This window comes from Antechinus flavipes, chromosome 1 (genome assembly GCF_016432865.1).
Source record: "Antechinus flavipes isolate AdamAnt ecotype Samford, QLD, Australia chromosome 1, AdamAnt_v2, whole genome shotgun sequence".
NCBI classification, from domain to species: domain Eukaryota; kingdom Metazoa; phylum Chordata; class Mammalia; order Dasyuromorphia; family Dasyuridae; genus Antechinus; species Antechinus flavipes.
Window position 1 is genome coordinate 137,995,349 of NC_067398.1, and position 16,891 is coordinate 138,012,239.

Here is a 16,891-nt window from a genome sequence, read left to right on the forward strand (position 1 = left end):
TGTCTTATGACAAGCACTTGTTTTTTTAATTGAGCTTAGTTATACTTAATAACTTCTTCAGTAAATTATATACTGAGTTCTGCTTAATGATATCACTTGGGCAATTGACAGTTTATTGACTGATTCTGATGAGAGCACATATATTTAGATAATTTTAAAAATTAAATTCTAAAATACCTGTGTAGTCTGATGAACATTAAAAAACAATACCATGCTTAATCAAAATTTACATGAGATTATTAATATAAAAACTAACATGTGAATGAAACATATCTCTTGTTTCTTCTGCATTTTTCCTCATATTTATAGAAGCTTGATTTCTCTTAAGTTTTCAGAATACTGACAGCTGAGAATAGAATGTTCTTTGTCATACGTTGTTCTTTTGAATTGAGGGTTGAGCATTCTGCTTTTTCCCACAGATGTAAATTTGCACATAAAATTTGGAACTTTTCATTGACTAACCAAATTCTAGGAAAACTGCTTACCATATGGAAAATACTGCATAATATTTTCTAAATTGATTTGACTTAAAAAACTCTAAATCATTACTATTTATTTTTAGATGTTTTTAATCCTAAAGGATTTGATATTACATACATTAACTCTTAATCATTTTGCTTTGGTTAAATAATTGATTTTTTTGAGCAATGATTTTATATATGGTTGCATATTCCCTAAGAGAATGTCACACAAAGGAAAAAACAGTTTTAATAACCTGGCTTTAGTTTTTAAAGTATCTTAGAAACCCTTTATTTCTCACTTTTCAAAATTATTAATAAACATTTATTTAATGTAATGTTGAAAAGAGGTTAACATTTTAGAACATTTATAATTCAAAAAGTGTTCACGTATGTATTTTTTCCTTAATTAGGCCTTATTTGCAACAGAAACTTTTGCTATGGGAATTAATATGCCGGCTAGGACTGTGTTGTTTACAAATGCTCGTAAATTTGATGGGAAAGATTTTCGATGGGTAAGTAATATTACAAGAGAAACATGTTCAATTAATTTTTATTTTTTATCTAATAGTTTTATGTCATATTAATTTTAAAAAAACTTAAAATACTGAAAATCAAATGGGAAATGTTGAATGAAACAATATAAAAATATTCCAGAATTTCCAGGAATTCCATAATGTATTCTGTAGTAAGTTATATCACATGCTACTTATTTGTCTGCATTCTTTTCTTGTTGATATTTTCATTTTTAAATGAGTACTTACCATCTTAATGAGACCTGGTAATTATGAGAGCACTACTTTTAGAAACCTTAATCAGAATAGTCTCTAAGGTAAAATATAATTTACCTCAATTGGGTGAGTTGGTTGCAGTCTCCATTTGCTTGGAGTTGGTCTATTGAGTCTTTTACATGTGAGGATAAAGAAAAAAGTGTACCGCTATGGCAACTGATAACAAATGACAGCTCCAAAGACCTAATAATAAATCCATTTTCAGTACTTAAACTTTCACCCCTTTTTAAAATACCTTTTACTGCTTTTGTCTTTGTATCATATTATATTATCTCCTGATAATACCTTCCTTCTCTATTAGCACCATAAAAACTTCCCTTAAAATAAAAAAAAAAAATATGCAAGTAAAAATCAATCAACAAAACAGTAGTGTGGCAACATTCTATCCTGATCATCTCTAATATCTACCAAAATAAAGAAGTATGTTTCTCATATACTCATCAACTTAAAATTTTCTTTTTATTTACATTATTATTATAATAATGCTATGCAGGAGCATTAGACATCTTCCCTCTCCTCCCCTGTGATGACTGCGTTTAGCACCCAGAGTATATTAAAATCAGCCGGAGTCAGAATAAAGGAAAATGCTTGTTCTTTATTTTTTGTGGAGATGAAGGAGCCAGCAGTGCCTCTGGCTCTCACATTCCACCCACCAAAACCTCTATGCAATCTCCCATCCAACACATCAAACTTGTACAAAAAGTGGGCAATATTATTGCTAATTAGCTTCAAGTGCTTGGGACCTCAGTGCAACGACTTAACTTCAGCCCATTACATCTTCCATTTTCTCACGCCATCCCTGACCTCTCAGGGAGGTCAGAACCCCCAAGGGGAGTTGATCACACCTTCCCTGACTTCTCAGGAAAGGAGGTGAAAACTCCAAAAAGAAGGTGATCACACCCTCCCTGACATCTCTGGAAGGGAGGTGAAAAGGACCAAAGGGAAGTGGGGATTGCTAGCAGGTTCCTGGGCTGAAGGGTCTTATTAGAAACAGGTATGCACAAACCCATCAGCACATAGCAGTAACGCAGAAGCTATTAGTGATACACTCCCCACAGTCAGTGCAGGCTCAATGTGGTGTAACAAACATGATTGTATGCACAAGTAGCGGTATAATAAACAATATAAATCAGCATGGTGTTATAAAAGATTTCCAGAAGTCCTAGAAGGAGGGTTATGTAAACAACAGTCACACATATGCCTTCTTCAGCAGCCAATCTGTTGTCCATTGCTTCACATGTCAGAAAATCCAATGATCCCCCCAAGTTTTTGAAGTCATGCAACAGTCTTTTTATGTTAGGGAATCCAATGCTTCCAGCAGATTTTAAAGTCCTGAAACAGTCTTATCATTTCTCAGAAAATCCAATGATTCCTGAGGGTTTTGAAGTCCAACAATTTTCGATGTCCATGAGTTCAAACACCATAACTCCCATGCTCTTTTCAGTGGTGGGCACAATCAGCAACGGAACCTCCTGATGTTTCTTGGATCTTCTCCTTCGTTTCAAGGGTCTGCTCCGTCTCTCTGTGATGAACAAGGCGAATATGGCTCATTGGCACCCATCTGATTCCTTCTCCACCTGTAGAGATACAAGGAAACCCTCTCCCTCAAGCAGTTAGCCTATTGAGTCCCTTCCATTCACCTGGGTCTCTCCACATCACCTGGCGATTATCTAAAAATAGTGGAGCCGCTCGTATTGGACACTGCCCTTCCAGTGGGTTATAAAACCTGTCTGCCGGAGCCAGTGCATCTTTGTCAAAAATCAAGAAGTTAATAGTATAAAAGGTTAGATTTAGAAGTTCTCTAGGGTTACCTGTGGCTCCCCCTTTCTTTTGTTTTTGGAGGAGCATCTTAATGTCTCTGTTTCTCCACTCTACTATTGCCTGTCCTTGAGGATTAAAGGGTATGCCAGTGGTGTGTAAATCTTATACTGTGCACAAGTGTGCAACATATTTATAAGCATGTGCAGGTTCATTATCTGTTTTTAATGCTTGTGGTACACTCATAATTATAAATGCTTGAATAAGGAACTCTGTAACCACTCGGGTTGTCTCTCTTGCTGCTGGTATTGCAAAAGTGAATCCTGAAAAGGTGTCTACCACAACGTGGATAAAAGACAGGCGACCAAAAGATTTGTAATGGGTCACATCCATTTGTCAAATTTCAATGCGTCTCAAACCACGAGGATTCTTCCCTGGAGACAGTGTAGAAGCGTGGAAAGGAAAGCAAGCTGTACAGGCTTTTACTATGTTCCTAGCTTTCTCTCTTGTTATTCCAAATTGTAAACATAAAGTTCGAGCAGCCTGATGATATTTAGAATGAGATTCTTGGGCTTCTTGAAATTGAGTATTGGCCAACATCGTTATAAGGCTATCTGCCTTTGAATTGCCATCAAAAATAGGACCTGGAAGTCCACTATGAGAGTGAACATGCAAAATATAAATCGTACCTGGATGCTTTCTTGCTTGCTCTTGAAGTTTCTTAAAGAGATGATATATATTAGAGGCTACAAATTTTATTTGGGCTGTGGCAATTCTTTGTACCACACCTACTCAATAGGCCAAATCAGATATTGTATTTATATCTGCTGGATAATAAGTAAGAGCTAGAATGATTGCATACAATTCATTCTGCTGAGTGGACTGAAAAGGAGTTCTGACTACTCTCTTTATAGTTAAGTCACGAGAGTATACAGCGCAAATATTATGTTTGGATGCATCTGCAAAGATAGTTGGTCCTTTAAGAGGAACTTTGGAAACCTTTTCTTCAAGAATTCATCGCCAATTATGTAATAGTCTGGTTATCTTTAATGGAGACCGTGTGTAAAATTTGGAGCTATGGCTAATAAAATTTGCCACTCTGGGATGGTCTCACAGCACACGTTAATTTGTGTATTAGGTATAAAAAGTGTATATCTTGTCAGGTCTTATCCCTGATAATTGTACTGCTCACTTAATGGCCTTTAATAAAATTCTAGCCACAAGCACTGGGTAAGGAATAATAAGGCTTTGTTCTAGTTGTACCACGAGATTCACCCACTCTATCACACTGTCTCCTTGATGAAGGATTACTGTCGGTGCTTCTTGTGTAGCAAAAACTGATATTTCCAAGCGTTTTTGAGTGACTCACCCAAATTGGATAAAGCCAGTTCAACTTCTCTCAAAGCCTCTTGAGCTTCTTTTGTAAGCTGGCGTGGTGAGTTTAAAGTACTGTGTCTCCTTAAAATGTCATATAACAGTTGCAATTGATAAGTGGTCAACCTTAACACTGAACGTATCCATTGGATATCTCTTATCAATTTCTGAAAATCATTTAAGGTGTTTAGCTTCTCTGTTCTTAAGGAAAGTTTTTGTATTGTAAGCACCTTAGGATATACTTCATATCCAAAATGTTGAAAAGGAGCATGTCTTTGAATTTTTTCTGGAGTTATGTACAATTTAGTGTTTCTATGGTCTTTTGTAGATATGCTTCTAACATTTGTTCCTCAGCTGCACATCCCAATATATCATCCATATAATATAATAACATTACTTTTGGAAATGCTTTTCTTACTGGAGTAAGAGCAGCAGCAACATACATTTGACACAAAATAAGACTATTTTTCATTTCCTGTGGCAACACTGTCCATTCATATCTTTTAAGGCTCAGCTAAGTTAACACTGGGCACTGAAAAGGCAAATCTTTTCGTATCCTCCTTATCCAGAGGGATAGAATAGAAACTATCTTTAATGTCTATAACCCAAAGAGGCCATTCTCTAGACAATTGAGTAGGAGATGGAAGTCCAGGCTGAAGAATTCCCATAATTTCCATCTGTTCATTTACCTTTCTTAAATCAGTGAGCATCCTCCATTTTCCAGATTTCTTTTTTACAACAAACACTGGGGAATTCCAAGGACTTAGGGAAGGTTGTAAGTGTCCTTGGTCAAGCTGCTCCTGTACTATATCTCATAAGGCTTGAATTTTATCGCTACCTAAGGGCCACTGTTCTATCCACACTGGTGTATCGGTTTTCCATTGGATAGGAACAGGTGAAAGTATTGGCAGGCCTTCAACAGCAACCCTGCCTAAAAAACCGAAGTACTCATTTTTAACCCTAATTGTTGTAAAACGTCTCTTCCCCACAGATTGATGGGGATTTTTTCAACTATAAAAGGAGTAAAAACTCCTGTTTTGCTTTCAAAAGTCCATCTCATAGGGGCAGCACTAACTTCAGCTGCTATTGATCCTCCTATGCCAGACATGTAGGTGTCTGCCTTAATCTTTGGCCAGTGACTGGGCCAGTTGGCACCTCTAATGACTGTACAATCTGCACCAGTGTCTACCATTCCTTCTAATGGTATGCTATTTATATAGATAGTGAGCATAGGTCAGTCAGCTGTTACAGCTGCTGTCCAGTATATTCCTAGATTTTGTGACTTGGAGTCAGAATCTGGGCGACTATCACCAGATTGTTTATCAGGATTCTGTATCAGTAAACTTGATGCTACTACTTCTCCTGGGTGATAAGTCACACATTGTCTACCTGTATTAGTGACTGGGATATTATCTACACATTCCCCAGTTTTCCCCATTAGTGTGTGGATGGACACTGTTTTGTAAGTGCTCTCAGGAGGTGAAATGGTCAAGTCTACTGTGCCTGGAGGCAAGAGATCCATAGGCTGGAGAGGAACAGATTTCACTTCTCCAGGGGGTATCTCAGTTGTCCCAGCTGCATACAACTCTATTCTCCCTAATTGTAATCCCTTTCTCCCATCAGATGGCTTCCTGGCTGATTGGTCATGTCTGGGTACTGGACTTCTAGTCACTCTCTGGGTGCACCATCAGCTGCCATCATGCCCCAAGTATTTTTTGCCTAAGGCCCTGGAGCTGGGCCCCTCATCCCATTTCCCTGAATCTGTCTACATTCTGAGGCCCAATGGAAGCCTCTGTTGCATTTTGGACATATGAGGTACTGGGACTTGTTCTCCCACCCTGTTTTCTCACTCTGTCTCTATGCCAACATTGAGCTTTCAGATGCCCTATTTTACCACATTGACGGCATTGACGAGTATTCCTGGAAGTCCCTTCCCAGAAGGGACCCTGTCTCCCCATGTTGGGATCTTGGGAAGTCTGTATCATAGCCTGCCTGTAAAAGGCATTTGTGCCCACTGTGGCACAGCGTCTTATGATTGCCTCTAAAGGAGCATCCTTGCACAGTCCTAGTATAATTCTTCTATAAGCCTCATTAGCATTTTCTTTAGCAAGTTGCTTTATCAAAATGTCTGTTACTGCATTTTCACCATTAGTTCGTGTGATAACTGTCTGCAAATTTCCCACAAAATCAACAAAGGGTTCATTTTGGCCCTTGTGTTATTTTTGTGAAGGCCTCGCTCGTTTTTACTGGGGAAAAAGACCCATGCTTTGATAGCAGCAGCAGCAATTTGCTCATATGCTGCTAGGGGATAATTAGTTTTTTTTTTTTTTTTTTGCTATTTTTTGCTATTTCCAGTCATTAGGGATTAAGATTTCAAATGCCAAATTCTGTAATAACAACTTAACATAAGGTGATGTAGCCCCATAAAGAGTGAAAGCCTTTTTCAGGTCTTTGAGGATTTCTATATCAAAAGGAGCGTATTTTCTACTTTCTTGACCTGAAGAGTTAAACTGTTGAATCACAGGAAAAATGTATGGTCGTAACTCATTTACATCTTTCTCTTCCTCAGTGGCTTTGAGTAGTGCCTTTTGCAATCTACTCATAGGAGCGGTTGGATGCTGTCGGGGAGGTGCTGGTGGTGTCACTGTCCCTCCCACTACTCCTCCTCCCTCCATCCAAAAGGTGGAATTGATGGAGGAGAGTCAATTATCTGCTCCTTAGGCTGTGTTGAAGCTGCCTCCTGGGATGGAAAGTCACCACACCCTTGAGCCTCACTTAAATCTCCATGCCTTGTGGGGATATGGTCAATAATCTGTTCATTGTCTTCCTCATTTTCCTCACACTTCCTCATCTGGCTGTTCCTAGAACTTTTCTTTTTTCTATAACTTGCAGGATTCTTTAAGGCCAACTGTAGTATGTTGTATACATAGAATACTTTGATAGAAATTGAAAGAGGATCTTTTTTGTTGTAATATGCACAGAGCTGTTGTCCTATTAATCTCCAATTGTCTGGAGAGATTTGCTCTTCCTCTAAGAACCAAGGGAAGGTGCATTTTAATGTATTCAGAAGTCTAGCAATCTGTTCGCAAGTTATAATCAAGCCTTGTCCCTCGATAAGCGTGCTTTCTATAGTGCCCCTTCGGGGTGAGGGTGGAAGGGGGATGGAGAACAATCTTTTCCTAACATCTGCCCCATTTCAGCCAGAAAAGGTTACTGGTTTAGTTTAGTCCTTAACAAAGTACCGTATATACTCGAGTATAAGCTGACCCGAATATAAGCCGAGGCCCCTAATTTTAACCCAAAAATCTGGGAAAACTTATTATATCAGTAGGTTTAGGTAGCGCACCAGTGCCAGAGGTGGAGAGTGGGTACCGGTATACGTATGTAGAGCAGTTGCCAGCATTAGTATACAGTCCGGTTACTGACTGTGATACTACAGGAACAGCCGCATCACTGTAGCAAACCTGCCCTATAGTATCACAGTCGGCACTCGCACTGTGTACTACACAGCAGGGGGGCATTCAAAGGGATATTTACACATGTTTTATCTAGTGACTCGAGTATAAGCCGAGGAGGGGATTTTCTGCCCAAAAATTGGGCAGAAAAACTCAGCTTATACTCAAGTATATAGGTAAGTTCCTTGTTTGTCTATTAAAATACTCACCTAATTTCCTGGTCACCAGAGACTTCTTCAGTGAAATTAGGTCCTTGGTTCCACCATGGGCGCCAAATGTGATGACCGTGTTTAGCACCCAGAGTATATTAAGATCAGCTGGAGTCAGAATAAGGGAAAATGCTTGATTTTTATTCTTTGTGGAGGTGAAGGGGAATGGCTATACGAAGTGATACAACAAGAAAACAGCCAGCAGTATCTCTGGCTCTCACATTCCACCCGCCAAATCCTCAGTCTCCTATACAACACATTAAACTTGCACAGAGAGTGGGCAGGGCCATTCTTTCTCCAAGCATATATTCATAGAGTATTGTCCAAGTGCTTGGGACCTCAGTGCAAAAACTCAGCTTCAGCCCATTACACCCCTCCACTATAAAAAGTGCTTCTTTAAACATTGTGGTGTATATGGGTCTGGGTTTTGTCTTTGATTGAAAGTTCACTAGTGAGATTGCTGGACCAATGGGACGAAAGAGTGTAATAACTTATTTCATATAATTCCAGATTGCTACCAAACTAGCTTTTTATATAGAGACAGTTGTTGAGAGTGTTTTTTACGATGAATGGTATCTTAAATTTATGTAATCAAAATTTTCTATCCTTTTGGTTTTCTAATATACTACAGTATTAAAAGGTTGAAATTATCTAAGGAATAGTATCCTTTATCTTCAATCTCCTCCACTCCCTAATATATTATTTGCCTGCTCTAATATAAAATTGGGGTAGGGAAAAGTTTGTATGGAACATTTTCTATTAACCTTAGACATTCTCCCTCCCTCCTCCAAATCTTTTAAATTATATATTTCATTTTTTTCCAATTGCATATAAAAATAATTTTTAAAATTCATTTTTAAAATATTATTCCAAGTTCCCTCTCTCCTCCCCCTTCCCTAAGACAGTAAGCAGTTCTATATAGGTTACATATGTGCAGTCATGTAAAACATAGTTCCATATTAGTCATGCTGTAGAAGAAAACGTAGGATACCCCTCCCCCTCTCCTCATTCCCCCTTGCAAGAAAGAAATAGTATTCTTCAGTCTGCATACAGTTTCTTTCTCATTTTTCATCATGAATTCTTTGGAATTGACCCTGGATCATTGTATTGCTCTCACACCAGTTATTGAAGAACATTTATCCTGAGCTATATTGTTGTTATTAAGAATATAGTTCATGATTTTGTTGCCTTTTTAAGTAAGGCTACCTGTGCTCTAGTGAGAGAAAGAGAATGTCATTTGGAAACCATTGGAGATTAATGTTTCCATTTAGAATTTTGTTTCCTTTGGTGTTTCAGGTTGAGAGATTAAGGTCTCCTTGTTTCAGGTTACATAGAACCCTGTTAGCTAACCTAGAATTAGATCTCTGCTTAAATTCATCCATAAGGAAGTCTGTAATTAGGGAAAGGACTAAATACTTGATCCAGAGAAAAATAGTGAACTGCATCTTTAATCTTTTGCCAATTATGACTTATGGAAATGGAGTTACAAAGGTGGTCCTGGACCTTAAGTATGAAACATTTTGTTTTGATCTTATTCTTTTAAAAATACGAGCACATCTAAGAAGCAAAATATGTCTGTACAGTTCAATGCTAGTTTTCTTAAGCTGCATAGGATTTTTCTTTAACTTATAACTAGGTTTGGGTTTTTTGGTTGTTTTTGTTTTTTAGGTTAGGTGTAATCTTGTTTTCCCCCTATTAATATGTAAAAACAATTCCAATATTCTTACTTCAAATTCTTGAGTTCCAAATTTTCATCCTCCTCCTTCATTGAGAAAGCAAGCAATTTGACTTGAGTTGTACATGTACAGTTAGGCAAAACTATTTTCATCTAAGTCATTGTTGTAAAGGAAAATACAGCCTTTTTTGTTTCCTTCCCCTTCCTCTCCCAAAAGGAAAGACAGAAAAAATATCTTCAATCTGCATTCAGATCCTACCAGTTCTCTCTCTCTTGAGATGGACAGCATCCTTTATAATAATTCTTTCATGATTGTTAGATTGCATTGCTAAGAATAGCTAAGTTATTCATAATAGATAACTCAAAAATACAAATATCTCATATTGTTAGGTTTAAGTACAAAACCAACACAGGCAGCTAGTTGGTGCAATAGATAGAGCATCAGCCATGAAGTTAAGAGGACTTGAATTCAAATCAAGCCTTGGACACTAGCTGTATATTTATGTATTGATAACTGTCATCATTTTGAATATTAGATATTTACTGTGTTTTTACATGTTGGAAATCTATTGGAATGTATAGGGTATTTGGCCACTATAATGAATGACCCTATATAATTTTCCTTATTTTCTATCTTGTAGAGATTTTATTGTAATTACTTTATTTGCCCTTGCTTTTAGGCTTTTAACTGCCTTTTCTTCCTCCTTTTAGTGCTGGATATAACAGTCCTCTTGACCCATTCAAATTTGCTGTTGCTAATCTGCTTAGAAACCAGATAATCAAATATTTTGGCATTTTATGAGATGCAGCAAGAACAACTAGGTTTGAAAATTCTCCTGTTACCAAAGTTATTAATCCTTTGTTTATGGCTTTTAGGAGGTACCTTTTGGCTATGTGTAATGTGCTGAGGCTTGAGTTGATGCACTGAGGTCCCAAACACGTGAGGCTAAATAGTAGTTGGAGCATACTCTATTAATATATATGCTTGGAGAAAGAATGGCCCCCACCCACTCTTTGTGCAAGTCCTGATGTGTTGTATAGGAAATGACGTTTTTGGTGGGTGGAGGCAAGGGAGTGGAAAGGGAAGTGGAAGGGGAGACTGCTGGCTGGCGTCTTGACGCAGCTGCTCACATTGCCATTGCAATGGCCCTTCAGCTCAGATCTCCCTCTGCTAGCTGGCTTCCTGTCGCAGCTGCCCATTTCTTGCCCATATTGCTATCACAATCCTTTTTCACCTCTTCACTTCAATAAAGATTGAAGATTTTTCCCTTAACCAGAATTCCTGACTCCGACTGATTTTAAATACGTGGTCATCACAGATGCAGAGTTTTTTCTTCATTCTACTTTATTAAAGTCCTTAGATATTTTTCATATAGTTGAAGTTGTCACATTACTAAAACCTGTGTAGCTAAAATTAAAATTTTTGTCAGGCTACCTCAGGCTTAATTGAAAAGCACATTTTGAGTATTTCTAAAAGGATAATAGTCGATCTTACTTATAATAGGAATTAGCTGGAAAGACTTAGATGCTAGTGATGTTTATATGCTATATTTTACTTGTACTTTACTTTTCAACAAAATTCAATTAAATGTAGATTCTTTGTTTTCGGTGGTTCATAAATTCAATTTTTGAAATGTCATAGATATTGGACATGGAGAAAAATAAATTTTAAGTTTTTTTAACTTTGTTATAAATAATACTCTTCCTCACCTCTAATAATTTGAATTCATATAGGACTAGATGGGCTAGGAATTATATCTATGCTTTTACTGGTATCATGAGCTAGTTACTGCTTGAGAAAATTCCCTTTACCAAAGCACTTTCTCTCTAGATTACATTTGCCCTAAGTCTTACAGCCAGTATGTTTTAGGACAGGAAACCAGTTCTTCCAAACCTTGTCACTTGCCATTGTGCCATGCTGAATTCATATATCCTTAATAGTAAAATGGAGTTGAACTTATTTTAAATACTTCATTCATTTACTTTTTGAAACCTATATTGTCTTTTTTTATTCACATAATGAGAAATGAAAGAATGCTGGACATAGGTATGAGATGAGTTGATAAGGTTTGGAATCCTAATACTGCTATAGTCATTTATGGTATCAAACTGAAGACCCCAAGAACCAGATTGAAATGGAATGGGGAAAAATTTAACAGAAATGAATAAAAGTTGATCTGTGGTTTTTTAAGTCAGTGTACTTGTACAAGGATCTATTAAAGGATTAGTTTCTATTTGAGTTTGATATGTTGGTTTACTTCTGTGGACTTCAGTCTCATTTGTGCAATGAGAAGATTGCATCAGTTGATTTCTGATTAGAACGTCTTCCAAGTTTAGTAGCTATTGTATGATTTATTGAAATTCTACCTATATAAAATTAACTGATAAGAAAATTGCTTGATGTTCATATGCTAATGAATTAACTGATGTTTTCTTTTGGTTGTGATTTATTTTAAAAAGTGAATAATATTTGGCTTAATGTTAAATACATTATTTAAAGATAATATGCAGTAGTTTTTTTATTTTTTATTTTTGCTGAGGCAGTTGGGGCTAAGTGACTTGCCCAGGACTACACAGCCAGGAAGTGTTAAGTGTCTGAGGTCAAATTTGAACTCAGGTCCTCCTGACTTCAAGGCTTGTGTTCTATCCACTACACTAACTGCCCCTAGTAATTTTCTTTTTTTACCACTTGAGCAATTGCACTTTTATATTTTATACTAGAATAGATTTTATTCTGGTAAAATGCAGTAAGATCCTTGTGACCTTATTTTTGTCATGGTATTTTCAGCTTCTAGAACAGTGATTGGCCCTTAGTAGCTATTTAATAAATATTGCTTGATTAATTCTAAAAACTTGGACAACTTTGTGGTTGTCTTAAAATGTGCTGAATCCCTTTTAAGAGTATAATTTTTGTCACAGAACAAAAATGATGTTGAATAACTTTTTTTTTTTTTTTTTGCTATTTCTATGCTAATAAAATTTTTTTTAAAATTCATTTAGATTTCTTCTGGTGAATATATTCAAATGTCTGGTCGAGCTGGAAGAAGAGGTATGGATGAGAGAGGAATAGTAATTCTCATGGTGGATGAAAAAATGAGCCCAACTGTAGGAAAACAGCTACTAAAGGTAATTTTATGTTGAAGTTTATTGATACAAAAAAAAATTTTTTTTGATATATGCTTTGAAAAGCCTGTTGCATTTGAATTTCAGAAAATTTTTGTAAAATGTACCAGGTCTTGCTAAGCACATAACTTTGTTTTTTACTGTACTATTTGAATTCTGTTTGCAAAAATAAGGAAGTTTATGTGTAAGGGTCAGCTGAAATGCCAATTTAAAATATTTTCCTAGTCCATTTTGTCAGGGGATTAGTGATTGGAATTATTAGATAAGAAAGTTCACAGACTTGTTTCTCTACTTAAAAATGCCTACTCTTATTTGGTACAGTACAAATCTACCTCTTGGCACTCTAAATTTGACTTAAATTGCAAACACACCAAGAAAGATTAGTCTCACTCTTGTCTTCTTCTATTAGAAGACTCACCTATTACTGTTACAATGTGCAATTTCCTCTTAGCTCTGCTTGCTGTACTCTGACTCAGGTTATATAAGTCTTTCCAGCAGTGTCTCTACTGGGTCTGTATCCCGAAGAGATCATAAAAGAGGGACAAGAAAATGTGCAAAAAATCTTTATAGCAGCCCTTTTTTGTAGTGGCAAGATTTAGAAATTTAATGGACACCCATCTTTTTTATGACTGAATAAGTTATGGCATATGAATGTAATGGAATATTATTGTCTAAAAGAAATGATGAGCAGACTGATTTCAGAAAAGCCTGGAAAGACTTATGTGAATTTGATGATAAGTGAAATAAACAGAACCAAGAGAACATTGTATAGATCAACAAGAATATTATGTGATGATCAACTATGGTGGACTTGGCTCTTTTTCAACAATGAGATAATTTAAGGTTATCCTAATCAAGTTGTGATGGAAAGTGCCCATCTGCATCCAGCACTGTGGAGATTGAATGTGGATCAAAACATAATATTTTCATCTTATCGAACAACTTACTATGAATATATGTATAAAAGTATTTATAGTAGCTCTTTTAATGATGGCAAAGAATTGGAAACTGAAGAGATGTCCATCAATTAGAGAATGTCTGAACAAATTGTTGCATGTGAATGTGTTGGGATAATCTGTGCTATAATAAATAACATATAATAAATAACAAGCAAAATGCTCTCAGAAAAACCTGGAAAAACTTACATGAACTGAAGTAAAGTGAAACAAGCAGAACCAAGAGAACAATGTACGCAGTAATCACAGTATTTTATAATGATTAACTGTGAGTGACTTGCCTATTCTCAGCAATAATAGTGATCCAAGATAATTGTGAAGGATTTATGATGAAAAATGCTATCCACCTCCAGTGAAAGAATTGATGAGGTCTGAATGCAGATTAAAACATACTTTTTTTGTTTTCTTTATTTTTCTTGGGTCTTTTTATTGTTGTTGGGTTTTTTCTTCAATAGTATGTTTTATTTTTCCAAATACATGTGAAAGATAGTTTTCAACATTCATTTTTTAAAATGTAAGACGTTGTGTTTTCTCCTTCCTTTTTTATCTCCCCTCCCCAAAACAGCAAGTAATCTGATGTAGTTAAATTTGTGCAGACGGTTTAAACATTTGTCATGTTGCTCAAGAAAAAAGACAAAGGTGAAAATACTATGCTTTGATCCACTTTCAATCTCTATAGTTCTCTCTCTGGATGTAGATAGCAATTTTCATTCAAAATCTATTGGAATTATCTTTGATCACTGTATTGTTGAGAAGAACTAAATCTATTCTAGTTGATCATTACACAATCTTGCTGTTACTGTGATTCTCTTGTTTCTTCTCACTTCACTCAGTATCAGTTCATGTAAGTCCAGGCTTTTCTGAAATCAGCCTGTTCACCATTTCTTACAGAACAATAATATTCCATTATATTCATATACCATAACTTATTCAGCCATTCCTCAACTGATGGGCATCCATTACAAAAAGAGCTACCACAAACATTTTTGCCCATGTGGTTCCATTTCCCCTTTTTTCTGATCTCTTTGGGATACAGATTCAGTAGTGAGACTGCTAGATCAAAGAGTTTGCAGTTTGGTAAGACCTTTGGGCATAGTTCCAAATTGTTCTCCCGAATGGCTAGATCATTTCATAACTGAACCAATAATGTATCAGTGGCCCAGTTTGCCCATATTGCCTCTAATATTTAATGTTATTTTTTCTTGTCATCTTAGCCAGTCTGAGAGGTGTTTAGTGGTACTTCAGAGTTGTCTTAATTTGCATTACTTTAATGTGATTTAGAGCATTTTTTTTCATGTGATTTAAAATGGCTTTAATTTCCTCATCTGAAAATTGTTCCTATTTTTTGATCATTTATCAGTTGGGGAATGACTTGTATTCCTATAAATTTGGGTCAGTTCTCTATGTATTTTAGAAATAAGACCTTTACTAGAAATACTAGCTATAAAAATTGTTTCCCAGCTTTCTGCTTTCCTTCTAATTCTGGTTGCATTGGTTTTGTTTATACAAACCCTTTTTAATTTAATACAATCAAAATTAGCTATTTTAAATTTCATGATATTCTTTAGTACCACTTTGGCTATAAATTCCTCCTTTCTCCACTAAATTTAACAGGTAGACACTCTTTTTTCCCTCCTAATTTGCTTTTAATAGCTCCTTTTTATGTCTACATCTTTTTTTTCGACCTTATCTTGGTATAAGGTATTAGATGTTAGTCACTGTCTCATCTCTGCCATACTTTTTTCTAATTTTCCCAGTAATTTTTGTCACATAGTGAATTCTTACTCCAGAAGCTAGAATCTTTGGGTTTATTAAACAGTAGAATGCTATAGTAATTGATTGTTGTATCTGTGTACCTAATTCCACTGATGCACTTATTTCTTAACCAAATGGTTTTGATGACTGTCACTTTATAATATAGGGTTTTTAGATCTGGTACAACTATCTTCCTTTGCAGTTTATTAGCTTGGCCTTGCAATGAATAATTGATATTTTTTCAGGTATTTAGATCTTATTTTATTTTTACAAAAAGTATTTTCTAATCGTCTTCCTGGGTTTGTCTTGGCAGGTAGATTTCCAAATATTTTATATTGGCTACAGTTATTTTAAATGGAATTTTTCTCTATCTCTTGCTTACTGGGCTTTGTTGGTAATCTAGAAATGCTAAAGATTTATGTGGGTTTATTTTATGTCCTTCAACTTTGGTAAAATTATTGTTTGTAATAAATTTTTAGTTGATTGTCTAGGATTCTCTAAATATGCTATCATGTCATTTGCAAAGAATGATAGTTTTGCATCCTTATTATGTACTCTAATTCCTCCAATTTCTTTTTTCTTTTCTTATTGATAAAGTTAACATTTCCATTACAGATTTGAATAATAGTGGGCAATTAATTTGTGTTTTCTTTCCCAGGATGACTAACATGGAAATTAAATAAGAAATAACAACAATATTATCTGTATTTATATATTACATGGAAAGAACATTGGAACTAGAAAATCAACTAGTTAATAATGGGAATAATCCAAATATGAAGATCATTTGTACTATTTCTCTTTCTGATTCTCTTTCAGAGCGTGTGTGTGTGTGTGTGTGTGTGTGTGTGTGTGTGTGTGTGTGTGAAGTATTTTTGAAAAGAATGCATCACCTATATGGTTTCATCTAAAAGAAAACATAACTCAGGTTATATAGTATAATTTGATATACATTGAAAATACTAAGGTTTTCTGTCAGTGATTGGCTCAAGATCCTACTATAGTTTTATTTTTAAAACCGAGAGAATTTATTTGTTCTTCTCTTTTAGGGCTCAGCTGATCCTCTTAATAGTGCTTTTCACTTGACCTACAACATGGTTCTGAACTTGTTGCGTGTAGAAGAAATTAATCCAGAGTATATGTTGGAAAAATCCTTTTATCAATTTCAGCATTATAGAGCTATTCCAGGAGTAGTAGAGAGTAAGTATAGGATCATTTCAATACATTGTCTTTTCATAAAATTTATATTTATATTTCATAAAATTTTTATTATATTATTTTATCTAAAGGAAAAAAGCATTCTGAGGAAGGATTCATAGGCTTAACAAAACAGATAA

At 35.6% G+C, this 16,891-nt stretch overlaps 1 protein-coding gene across 1 annotated transcript in view; it reads left to right on the forward strand.

The window, feature by feature from the left end:
- MTREX (Mtr4 exosome RNA helicase) overlaps positions 1 to 16,891 on the forward strand; it is an 88,393-nt gene that overhangs the window by 26,225 nt on the left and 45,277 nt on the right. The window contains exons 14-16 of the mRNA XM_051990766.1: positions 872 to 973; positions 12,721 to 12,846; positions 16,604 to 16,754. Of these exons, the coding sequence (XP_051846726.1) occupies positions 872 to 973; positions 12,721 to 12,846; positions 16,604 to 16,754 (379 nt within the window). The remainder of the gene's footprint in view (positions 1 to 871; positions 974 to 12,720; positions 12,847 to 16,603; positions 16,755 to 16,891) is intronic.